This window comes from Paramormyrops kingsleyae, chromosome 23 (assembly GCF_048594095.1).
Source record: "Paramormyrops kingsleyae isolate MSU_618 chromosome 23, PKINGS_0.4, whole genome shotgun sequence".
Lineage (NCBI taxonomy): Eukaryota > Metazoa > Chordata > Actinopteri > Osteoglossiformes > Mormyridae > Paramormyrops > Paramormyrops kingsleyae.
Window position 1 is genome coordinate 4,933,748 of NC_132819.1, and position 12,923 is coordinate 4,946,670.

The following is a 12,923-nucleotide window of genomic DNA, read 5'->3' on the forward strand; positions in this document are numbered from 1 at the left end:
CTTTAATCCACACCTGGCATCCGGCTCGGTCAGTGTGCTTTGCAGCAGGCAGGGCTGGTAAGAGCGCCCTCTTCTGGTGGAAGAGACTGCATACGTTAAGTAATATATATCAGGGCACAAAACAACGCATAATGGAAAGAGAGCTTTTCTTTTCTATATTTTAATATATTTTTCCTTGCATGAAATTCAATATAAAGTAGCTAATTTAATAAGAACTGCATATAAAATTAATAGTTTGATGTGTGCCAGTCAATCAATATCCTTAGGTCATTCTGTATAATAATTATTCCAGTAAGTTGTACAGCTATTTCTCACAATCTGCAAAGTGTTCAAAACCGCACAGCCCTCTTTTCAAAGCCAGAACATAATCATGTGACTTCTCTTTTTCTCCACCTGGCTCCTTTGGCTCTCTTACCTTACTTTTGGCCACCATTACCAAGTAACCACAAGAGGGAGCTCTTCCGAACATCTGAAATGTCACTTAAGCATGCAGCCAATCAGAATGGGCTGTAGGAAGATGTTTGTCATTCAGATGAATGTGGTCGGTCGATGCATATGACTAATACCTTCCTTCAGCTGTGTAATCAGACACAAACATACCACTTAACTGATACAGACAGCTCCAAGCTGATAGATTTTCAAAGGGAGTTGCTGGCTTTCATTTCTAAATGGACGGATAACAAAGCTGAACAATGAACACATACACATTTCACTGATGAACATTTTGTGGAACACCTCAAGGTTCTCGTTCTTGATCATGTGACTCCTCCACAGAATGTGGACGTGAAACCTTTGAATCTCACATCCTGTAAGTGGACGATGTTCTCAGGTGTCACCATAACGATCATCCAGACAACCGGTGCTGTTCTCCTGGGTCCCCAGGGTTCCAGGTCCAGTGTCACAGAGTGGAACGTGTGCCTAGTACCTATGAGAGGCAGCGGACAGGGCCATATGGCAACACCTGGTACCCGACTCGCATTGCTGCCTCCGTTAGACACCAGTACCCTGCCGTGCATCATGCCGGCCCCTTTCCTTTGTTTTGATCACACGGAGGCCGTCTCATGCAAAAGTTTCTAACTAATCAGTGGTGGAGGAAGTACTGAAGCTTAGTACTTAAGTAAAAGTACAAATATCCTGCAAAATATGTACTCAAGTAAAAGTAGAAGTGCTACATCAACAATCTTACTTAAGTGAAAGTACTAAGTACTTACTTTTAAATGTACTTTAAAGTATTTTTTTAAGTAAAAGTACACAATGGTTTGTCTCAACGTCTGGGGTGTGCCATTTTGTAAAAGAATAGTAGATATACTGACTTACGCCTCTACCGATGTTACTGCTCGTAATAATTACAAAGAACTATACAGTATATGTGTATTGGAAAGTTTGGTGTGCTTATTGTGCGTGCACTCTGCAATACTGTGTGTACCCTAACTTAGAATTATGTGGATGACAAGTTATCTACTAGGTATTACCCACTAATATGCCATTAAGATAAACCATGTTGAATGGGTCCATGTTGAATGTCTCGTCTTCTTGAAATCCAGCCAGTCCACCAGCTCATGCTGCTAACTGACGCGCGCTCTGCCATCATTGGAGCTAATAAAGCCACCTGATTGGTAGGAAATGGCAAACAATGCCAGAACGCAATAGGCTAACTATTTTTTCATGCAAGATTTTGAGGAAATTGTGTTCATAAAATGTAACGACTAACGGCATAAATTTTAGAAATGTAGTGGAGTAGAAAGTACAGATAACTGCCGCAAAATGTAATGGAGTAAAATAAAAAGGATGCATTATTATTTTTACTTAAGTAAAGTACAGATACATAAAAATATACTTAAGTACAGTAAAGAAGTACAAATACTTTGTTACATTCCACCACTGTAACTAATCATGAAGTTCTTAATAAAATCTGTGAAGCAGAGGCGTCAAAGCTGTGCATCACCATGTCATGGAGTTCAGGAAAGACTGAGACTACACTAAAGACTGAGACTGACGCAGGAAAAAAAATTCAAATAATTTATAATTAGTAATAAGTTAATAATGAGGCAACAGAAGTTCATTATAAGCTGACATCAGCAAGGCATTGTCATTAAAAATATAAAATGTGAAATGAATAACAAATACTACCCTTTATCTTTGCACTATATTTTATTGTGTGAACTATTTCCTTCAATTAACTACAAACATATAATTTATGGTCTATTATTATCAGTGGTAGAATAATCAGATATTACAAAGCTCATAATGCAGTACAAAATAATGCAATGAGGCTAAGTTGTAGATAAAAAAAGTCTCACAAAATTATTCATTGCTGGACAGTACGCCGTTTATGAAATAATTGTCTGCAGATAATGTAAAACAAAAGATTTTGTCTAACATGTTGCATATACAGTACAAAGAGAAAGACTGGCAGTGTGTTATTATTATCACTGTTGTTGTATATTGTTATTATTGCTGTTCTCAGTAACTAGCAAACTTCCTGTATTTAGAGGAAATTCTCCGCCCTACAGCCTGACATTTCCAGGGTTGTGGGTTCTTGTCATTGACTGTGCGTGTTGGGTCTGCGATCCCTGTATTGTCATTGGCTGCCTCAACCCCCCCCCCCCAGTCTGGTAGTACGAGATTAGGTTAACTGGTGTCTGAAAACTTCCTTTAGTGTGTGATTATGTATGTTGGCCCAGAGGTGGACTGGTGTGCCATTCAGGATGTCCTATGCTGTGTGCCCACTGCTTCCTGGGATAAGCTCCACACTACCCATGATCCTGTTGGGAGGATGGGTTGATGGATAGATCAACAATTGAATTATATCAATTGCCAACTGTCTTTAAATGTTTTTATTTTTTTTTAAAACTAAGCTGTACACTGTCGCCTCTCAGTTCAGCGAACTTCACGAATGAGTTGCTCCACAGCCTCTCAGGGGACAACGACATTAACGACATCTATCTCTGTTCTATATAAAGACACTTCCCGAGAGCATTCATTTTGTTAGACTTTGCAAAACTAGGGCCAGACAACCATTTGTGACTCATTAAGGGAGAGTTAATCAGAAGATTTTTTTCCTTAATTAACAGAGGAAAGCATCATTAGAAGCACTGCTTGTGCGGATTTTGTGGTTCTTATTCTGGAGACCTCAAGAGTACTCTGGCCACTGGTTAGGAAAATAAGACCGCTCTTACTGAACACTACACTTCACGATTAAGAGGGCGTACTCGAAGCCATATTGCTACTCTTGCTATAGACGAGTTTCACTAATATGATTTGCGATGGAAGCAGTAGCTTATAACCCATGTACAATCCTTCAGATACTTACCCATATCGAGGAGCTTTTCCAACTTTACAAAATTAATTTCAATTAATACGAACAGTGCACAGAAAGACATTCCACATACCAAGATAATCTGAAAGCAGGAGCTCGTTTTTCCTGCGTGACTGCGTCTATTAATAGACTTGTACCTCGATGGAAATCTGAAAAACCCGAAGTCAGTTTACTTCAGATATAATCGCTCATGGGGGTTATATTAAAGCCAGTTTACAGGGCTCTGCTTAGCTTTCTGTTAGGGGTTCAGAGTGTTATGGGTTTATTTCTAAGTTTTAGTCCTCCCGCTAAAACATTGACATGAAACTATAGTTGAAAATGTGTCCCAAATCTAATGGAAATCGTCGTCTTTATAAAAAATAACACGGTACATTACAACTGACAAAGAAATAATTAAAGCAATGCCTTTTCACGAGTTTAGCACGATCAACACACGATGGCGTTACTAATATAACGTTATAAGAAAATAAACTTACTTATATAACATACATACTTTCCGATTCACTGTGTTTAGATTAGTTGCTAAGTTGAGTACTAATTTATACCTCGAAGGCCATATATTTTAATCGTCCCGTAGGGTATACTTGCTTGGCGCACTGATTCTTCTTATTGTCTTTTGTTATTATAAAATCATCGTCATAATCACGAATCAGAGAGTACGGCCAATTACAGGCAGCTGACAGCGCTGATGGGAAAAAAAGTCTAGAAACATCACGAGACAGAAGTGAAAAAAATAGAAGGATCGGGTTTGCATACTCCCACTTCCAGTAACAAACTCCGACTAAACAAATCCATATGCGCGCCTAAAGCGACCCACCCCCAACACTCACTTCCTTAAAACTCAGCCTTATCTTTGCAGTGTTTGTAAGCGTCTCTCTGACACACAGAACGTTTACCTGTGCAGAAGGCCAAAGTCTTCATTTCTGTTGCCCAACTAGTGTCAGGTAATGTAAATCGTTTTATGTATTTTCGACTTCGTGGTGTCGTTATATGTTTGATATATTCAAAGAATTATCCGCATATTTTTACATAGACGTTCAACATAATCGGTATAAAAATGTATTCATAGCATCTGTTTCTTGTTCTCTATTCCCTATTTTGGTTTCACTTGAGGTCCTTTGTTCTGACAGTTAAAAACAATTTTAAGCGTATTATGGAAACATAAAGTTACTTACATCTCCAATGTAGAACTTGTTGATAATCACTGTTCACTCCGCACAATCATAGCATATCAGAATGTTGTTATACGTCACCGTAGTTAATTTCTTTACATATATTCAGCGTGTGTCAATTACCTTTTACCACGCTCACTGTAAACCACTCTGTTCAGCATATATAGCACTATGCACGACCTATGTTATGTTCATATGCATACTCGTACCTACCATTGAGGAAACCTAGGTCAAGTCCTCAGTATTTTTTCTGCAACTGCAATAACCACGATGCATTACGGGGCACAGCTAGGATGGTTTAATACTTTGTACACCGGTTTTGTAAAAATCCTGGATATGGCCCTGTTCCTATGGAATTTTTCTGCAAACGTGTCAGTCTAGAGACATTTTTTTATTAATTCTAGGTGAACAAACTCTATCATAGGACAGACAGCGAGTACAGCTCAGTGGCCTCTGTGGCATTGGATGGTGACTGGATAATCTGTTAAAGGATGCTGTAGTCGTAGTTGTCTTTCAAGAAGTACAGGCTTTGTGCCACAAAAATGGTGGCAAATGGCAACAACTGGCAAAAAAAATCATTCAGTTCACCTCTCTTTAGTGTCTGGATCATATTACTCACTGATGCAACCCTGCTTACTGCCTCCGTCTCCCAGAATGCTTTGGTACGGAGGTGCGCTGTTGCTTTTGGGCTGGACTCTGGCCAGCTTCAGCGAGGATCCTTCCCTGTCACTGGACGCAAAGTGGGAGAGCTGGAAGACAACCTACCAGAAGGAATACAATGCCTTGGTAAGCCTCAAACAGGCAGAGTGTCCCCTGCTGACATGTTTTGGTACAGATGCAGGCATACTTACCACAGGTCTTTGATTAATGACTCTGGGGAATGCAAAAAAACCGCATTCATATGGTATATTTCGGAACATTATCACCTTGGTAACTTTATGGACACTTGGGTAATAAATCATGTGAATTTCAGCTGGAAAATTGCCAGCATGGAGGTTCATTTGTGACAGTGCTCTGCCCTGAATGCACTTGGATTAATTTAAATACTAAGAGTGGATGAGATCTCTGAGGACCCTCACTCTGTCTATGCAATGCGTATAGATACTATTCCGAAGGGCGAAACGAGATGTTTTGTTAGACCTAGCTATGTCTGACATTGTTCCATAACAGAGTGCCATCATTAAATATTTCAAAGACTGGATTCAGTCTGAACTCTCTACTCTTTAGTCAAAACTTTATTCCAAGCTCCTTAAGAAAAACTGTCATTACCAAGACCACCGAGGTTTAACAGTTTAAGAACTTACGGTAAAGTTCTGTCAGTTGACGATAAGAACAAACAGCACACCTCTTCAATATTTATAAGAACAAACAGCATACCTCTTCCATATTTATAAGCTTCCATAGCATTCCATCCACTTGCATTTATCGTAACTTTTGGACCTGAACTATCTGTCGGTATTGTGTTCTGCAGCACTGAAAATACTTCAAAACTGCTTGATTGTCACTCAGAGATTGACTTAAGCTGGTAGATATCGTAAAACCAACGTTAAAGGTCCAAACCTATTAAACAAAAATTAATCTGCTTGTCAGCAAAAAAATATTAGTTTTAATGCTAATTTATAATGAACAATTCATCAAGGAGTACTTAAGCAATATTTGAACCTATCCTTATTGCTTCTTTGTAAATCTGCTAGTAAATGTTTAGAATCCAGTAGCATATACTGATACAATTTCCTTATTTTGTATGAAACCTTTGACAACCTCCAATATAAATCTTACACAGTCAAACCCTGAATTTTTCTCCATTATCTAAGATCAAGCAGACTCCTCTGTAGCCTGATTTTCTAACTTGTTGCATCATCCCAGCAGACTTATCTGTCGAAGAATATTAAGTGAGCCTTGGGCTGGACATATAATTTAATCTTTGACTTTGCAGGATGAGGAAAGATTTCGAAGGGCCATCTGGGAGAAGAATGTGCAGCTGATAGAAGCCCACAATCAGGCATACAAACTGGGCCTTCACTCCTATGAGCTGGGCATGAACAGTCTGGGAGACATGGTAAGACTAATAGCACGAGCAGTAGCTGTTCTTGTTTGTTCATGATTCATGTTTGTTTGAGGTGTGTTCAGTTTTTAACTCAGGACATCAACAGTGTCTTCTGACCTGGGGCAGATTAATGCGTAGGCTACCCTAGGCTGTAGCCTATGGCCCTGGCAAAACCAGGGGGCCCCTGCCGGCAAAATGAGGGGCCCCACCCAGCCTTGGGGAAAAATGAAATGGTTACATTTATTAAATTGACCCACTGGTGCGATACTCCCCCCCCCCGCTGGCACCCTGTGTACTGATTAGCAGATCATCGAGGCTGTATCACTTTAAATTCTTTCTCGTTTCTCTTTTGGCTCCAAAAAATAACTCCAGTGGTCCACTTGGGGGTCCCCATTGAAGTTGATCTGGTCCGGGTTCGACAATACCATGAGTCAAAATATGAGTATTATGATAAGGAGGCAGAGACTGAGGACTGTAGTTCTTACCCTCGGCAGGTTGACATGGGTCTTTTGGAGCTGGGGTGTAAAGCGGGAGGCAGCGGTCCCCACGGGGGGGGTGAGGGGGGGGATAATTTGTGGGGCTGTCTAGCAGCAGTGGAAGAGAGTTTTATCCTTGACCATCTTCAGGCTGCACTGGAGAAGACAATTCTTCCACCTGGTTGGAGCAATTACCAACCACCAGCTGTGTCCTGTTAGCATTTCTCGCAGGTGCTTTGCACACTGACCGTGAGGAACAGCACTGTTGGTGTCCAGCTGTGTGCTTCTGATCAACACCTGCTGGTGTGAGGCAGATTGCCTGTAGATCACTTCACCATAATAGTCACAATCGGCTATGTTAAAATACCTCACTGGCTCTACAGTTGAGTAGCATTCCATCTCGGGTCTTCCCCTGGCTGTGCCTGAGATAAACTCCAGCCATCTCAACATGGATGGACTGATGGAAGGACGATACCTGGTAGCTACCCCACCATACCCCAGTGCTACCAGAGCAGAAACGCAGGTCTCTGGGATCTCAGATCCATGAAGAATAATTTGGGAAGAGACTCTCATCATGTTTTTCGATAACAGATTCTGAATGTCAGAAGTAAAATATATCCTAAAATTAGTCATGTTGATTAATGGTGTTAGGGATGGGGGGCAGTTAAAAAGGACGAATGAGAAATTAGGTGGGATTATAGGCAAGAAGTTACCTCTGATTACTATGTTGTTGTAACATGCAGATCTGAAAGGCTCTGACATCTGCGTTCATTGGCATTCGTAAAACACGCTCCAAGGTCAGTAGAGACTCGTTCTACTGTCTCAGTGTTATTTCTGTCCTTTCAAGCAGAAGAGCTGCTTACACTATGAGGCAGCAAAGTTTATTCACCTCAGGAAACTGCAGCATAGACAAACACATAAAAAGATGCTGCCGAAGTTTGTTTTTGTCTTACACAACAGAATGGCTAGTGGGGACACATGCATAACCCAAGTGAGAAAGGAAGTACCAAAAAGGATTTAAAATCATAAATTGGGCTTTTAAGGGAGGCTTGAGCCAAAGTCAGGTGCATCTTCAGTGTGAATTTAGGTTCCTTCCATGGAATGTTAAGTTGGCATTTTGAGGTAAAGACCCCCTATTGAATAGAACATTGGTTTCTGTTCTGTCAGGTGAGTTACACAGCTGTGTTCCTTTCCATCTCGCTGCTGCACAACATCATGTGACCCGAATGCTTAGAGGCCCATTGGTGGAATTGAGTTAATAGTACAGTGCTACATGGCTCTGTGACTATAAGTGGCTGGCTGATGTACATTAGATGAGGGTCTGCCCTAGTGTTCACCCCTCCCAATTTGACATGGGAGCGAGGCATTGGGGTATGATTTGATATTCCAGATTGGAGAAAAAAATCATAAAAGGCCAAGGCAAAAAAAAAATGCAAATTTGGAAGTACTAGGGAATGTTGGAATGAAATACTTTTTCCATTATCTGTGCACCGGCACTGACTGCCTATTAGATATAGTGTTGACTTGAAGGTTTTGCTGATGGTGTTCAAAGCCCTGCATGGGCTGCCCTTCATACCTTATGGACTTTCTTTGTTTCTATTCACCATCACACTCTCCCAGATCATCTGACCAGTTGCTCCCCTGTTTCGCACTTTTACATTAGCTACTCCGCGGCTGTGGAACAGGCTACTGTTGCATGCTAGCCTCCTCTGTTAGCCTCTTTTAAACTAAGCTAAAAATCTTGTTCTCTGTAGCTTTTTGCCTTATTTGGTGTTTTTTGTCTCTTTGTATTATATGGTCTTTTTGATGTGTCTTTTTCTCTCTTTTCCTGTAAAGCGATTTGGTATCACTTTTGTATCTGGTAATGTGCCACATACAAAAATTTGAGTTGAGTTGACATCTGTACCTGTATGGGAACTACATGCTGCTGATTAGAAGAGAAGAATTATTCAGGCTTAACCAAAATGACGTCAATGAAACACCTGCACTGGACCAACCGGCCACTGTTAATTTCCATTTCCCGTAGACAAGCGAGGAAGTGGCTATGAAGATGACTGGGTTGAGAGCACCACGGATCAAGATGTCCAACAACACCTTCCTCCCTGACGGTGACCTGGAGAAGCTGCCCAAGTCCATTGACTACCGCAAGAAGGGCTATGTCACCCCAGTCAGAAACCAGGTCAGTGCAGAGGATTGTGGGAGAAGACATGGGCCAAAAAATGATAGTTTTTATACTTTTTACAACTTTATGTCAATTTCACTGACAGTTTGTGTAGCACAACAAACGTGAAAAAACTTGTGTAAAAAAACAACAAACATGTGACACTTCCATAAAGTTCCTACTCAAAATTCTAATTGCATGAGATTGTTACGTGACATTTCTGATAACTCAACATCATTCTCCATAATCATCATTCTCAAAATTAAACTGATTATTAAGTGCTTGCTAAATTCAGCCATAGATATTTCTCATGCACTTATTCACAGGGTGTATAAGTGGGTGGGCAGAGTGTATGGGGTTGACCATCAGCACTTCTTGAACTCCATGTGATCTTTTATACTGCCATTGATTCACAGCCTCCGGTCTCATTAACTTCCAACCCAGAACACTAACTAAACAGAACAAGCTAAAAAAAACTGACAGCGTATTATTAATTTAACATAAGCATTTTGTGGCTCGGCTAAATATCAATATCTTTTCGTCTGTTGGAAATTTTCTCCATTAATAAAGACAATACTGCCCCCTGGTGGACAAGAAGAGACGGGCAGCTTTGTAACCTTTCTGTTTACCGTGCTGCAGGGTTCCTGCGGCTCCTGCTGGGCGTTCAGCTCCGTGGGTGCCCTGGAGGGCCAGCTAATGAAGACCACGGGGAAGCTGGTGCCTCTCAGTCCTCAGAACCTGGTGGACTGCGTCACTGAAAACGACGGCTGCGGGGGCGGTTACATGACCAACTCCTTCAAATACGTGCAGAATAACGACGGCATTGATTCTGAGGAGGCGTACCACTATGTGGGAGAGGTGGGCTTCTCAAAAAACGCAACAGGTCACATCAGTATCACATCAATATACCACTAATGAGAAGGAAAATCAAATGAGAGGAACAAAATGAAAGGATTTTACAGGGAGGTTAGTAGTAATTTCTACATTAATGAATGCTGAGCTGAATGTAAAAAAAAATCAGTTTCACTCCCAGATGGAAGCTGGAAATGGAGCCTTGGAATAAACAAGACAAAAACTACCGTAATGCCGCAGGTTGCAATTAAATTTTCCAATAAATAATCTCAAAAATTCATCCCTCAATGCAACAAAAACAAATAGCACACATGTAGTGTCTCATACTTTGTCATGGAAAGATCCTGTCCTGACTGTCAGCTGACTTGCAAGACCAGTAAGTCCCAGTACTTCCCTCTGGGGTGGCCTCCATCCATAAGCTCTGAATATCCTACTGCTGTTCCCAGTCTGATTGCCAGTATATCTCTCTCAGGACCAGTCGTGCGCCTACAATGTGTCGGGCAAAGCAGCGACGTGCCGTGGCTACAAGGAGATCCCAGAGGGGGACGAGAAGGCGCTGCAGGCCGCGGTGGCCCAGGTGGGGCCCGTGTCCGTGGGGATCGACGCCAGCCTCACCAGCTTTCAGTTCTACAGAAAAGGTGAGGTGAAGTCGAGTCGGTTCCTCGTGCGCTTGGCTGAAACACTAAAGCCTGGAATGCCATCAGGTTGTGGATCAGAGCCAGTGACTCCCTGTCCCCCTGCCTTGCATGCCACAGCTTGTCCCCCTTGGTGCTGTTTTGGCTCACTGAGCATGTTGCATTGGTGTTGAAGCTAGTTGGCGACACTGAGCTCATCGACTGGGCTGTAAGCCAACTAGGATGACCACCTACTCCATGTCAGGAGGGAGACTATGAGCCATGACAGGGTTTGTAAACTACCATTTCAAATAAAACGACCTGGATTTCACTTCAGCACTGAGTTCTTGCTGTGTGCTGATTGGTCAGTCTCCAATTATCATGCATGTCTGACTAATGTTAATGTGAAACAGCTGGATGAGTCTTTTAATCAAGGATACAAAGTAGTAAAAGTATAAGACGAACCAAACTATTTAGCCGAGCACAGGAGCCTTTCAGATCTAAAGTAGTTTGTAAAACCTGAGGTAGCTCATAGTGTCCCTAACCTTAATGCCACCTGTCACCACTAGCTGTGCCCGTGTGTTCCGGCACACATTTTCACAGTTGACAGTAAGGGGCAGGAGCTGGTCATTTGTCAGCCTCAGTGCTAGTTTTCTGCTTAAGATGCAGGATGGATATGGACCATAGGCTTTTCTCAAATACCTTCCCAAAGATGATGATGATGCTAATTATTATTACTATAATAATAATAATAATTATTATTATTATTAATAATAATAATCAGTTTATTTATTGATATATAGCAGTTTTCAAAACCAAGTTTACAAAGTGCTTTACCTGACTACTAAAATACACAACAATTCAAGAATACAAGAATATAAAAACAAGACACCAAAAATGGATGGATGGATGGATGGATGGATGGATGGATGGATGGATGGATGGATGGATGGATGGATGGATGGATGGATGGATGGATGGATGGATGGATGGATGGATGGATGGATGGATGGATGGAGCCCGACCTGGTCTCTCATCCCAAACATCTTACCGTCAGACCTAACAGAACCTGACTGTTGATTTTAGAAATTATGCCTTAATGAATAATGGATGGGATGCAAGTAATATAAGCAGATCCTGCTCCACCTCCGTCTGTAGGTGTTTACTATGACTCAGAATGCAGCCAAGAAATGATCAACCACGCAGTGCTGGCTGTGGGATATGGTGTCACCCCCAAGAAGAAGAAGTACTGGATCATTAAAAACAGGTAGACCTGCCAAAAGATTGATCAAATTCTCTAAAAGGGTGTTTCCCTAACCTGCTCCTCATGGACCTGCAGACAGTCCATGTTTTTGCTCCCTCCCAGCTCCCAGTAGAGTCCCCGCAAACCAGATTGGAAAACACTGCTCTAAAAAATATCACTATTCTATTCTATTCTATTCTAATTTATATACATCATTGCTTACTTCTCATGAACCAGAGCAAACTAATTGCTTCAATTTACCGTGTCATGTCAAATAACTTTTGATTGTACTTACGTCCCACGTGAGCCTTAGTAAAATTTATCCAGGGATGTTCCATGCAGACATAGTCAACGCTAATGGACATATTTTAACGGATGTAATGTATTTGCCACTATGGAAGTTTAGTTAAATGTGTTTGATATTGTTAAACAGTATATTTCACCTCTCCCACATAATGATCGAGATACACATCATAAGACACTGACTCTCTCTCTCGCTGTCTCTTTTTCACACTCATTTCCCCTGATAAAGCTGGGGGGAAGACTGGGGCAACCAAGGCTACATCCTGATGGCTCGGGGCCGTAACAACTCCTGTGGCATTGCATCCCTGGCCAGCTACCCCATCATGTAACCACTAGGAGGCGCCAAAGCACTGAAAAGAGTGAGAAGATGGTAGTTGCACCCAAGCTACCAGAGCATACTAGCCATAAGGGATGACCGTTACCTTGCACAGTATCTGCCTTGTCGTTTCCATGGTTTCTGTCACATGTCTTAAACCATGGGCATTAAGATGTTCTGTCCTGTGATCTATGTCATACTACACATACTCATACAGAAAATATACATCAAATAAGTGCAAAGGGAAATTTGTGGAAGGCAACCAACTTCAGTAACGTCAGTCATTCCAGAATATTGCACACTTTCTCCATTGTGATTCAGTCTCATTTTGTCATTGTTGTGTACTGTTTAAACATTAAGACAAATGGCCATTGCAGCTGTTGATCTTTGATCGATAGAATAAAATTAAATACATTTTTA

The 12,923-nt window shown here is 41.4% G+C and overlaps 1 protein-coding gene across 2 annotated transcripts; it reads left to right on the forward strand.

The window, feature by feature from the left end:
- Positions 1-2,945: 2,945 nt before the first annotated feature.
- Positions 2,946-12,923, forward strand: LOC111853532 (cathepsin K-like). Of its 2 annotated transcripts, XM_023830519.2 has the most exons (9): positions 2,946-3,154; positions 4,179-4,263; positions 5,145-5,277; positions 6,428-6,550; positions 9,041-9,193; positions 9,815-10,033; positions 10,500-10,665; positions 11,800-11,908; positions 12,417-12,923. In XM_023830519.2, exons 3-9 carry the CDS (start codon positions 5,146-5,148, stop codon positions 12,514-12,516), a joined length of 1,002 nt encoding a protein of 333 aa, XP_023686287.1. In that variant the 5' UTR covers positions 2,946-3,154; positions 4,179-4,263; position 5,145; the 3' UTR covers positions 12,517-12,923. The 2 variants fall into 2 exon arrangements, with proteins under 2 accessions (XP_023686287.1, XP_023686286.1); XM_023830518.2 differs by lacking the exon at positions 2,946-3,154 and having other exon boundaries at positions 4,068-4,263.

Excerpts from the sequence above, each read along its gene's own strand:
- LOC111853532 (XM_023830519.2), top strand. The coding sequence starts at position 5,146 with ATGCTTTGGTACGGAGGTGCGCTGTTGCTTTTGGGCTGGACTCTGGCC. Across the intron at positions 10,034-10,499 it reads CGTACCACTATGTGGGAGAG|GACCAGTCGTGCGCCTACAA; the intron begins GTGGGCTTCTCA and ends TATCTCTCTCAG. Across the intron at positions 10,666-11,799 it reads CTTTCAGTTCTACAGAAAAG|GTGTTTACTATGACTCAGAA; the intron begins GTGAGGTGAAGT and ends CTCCGTCTGTAG.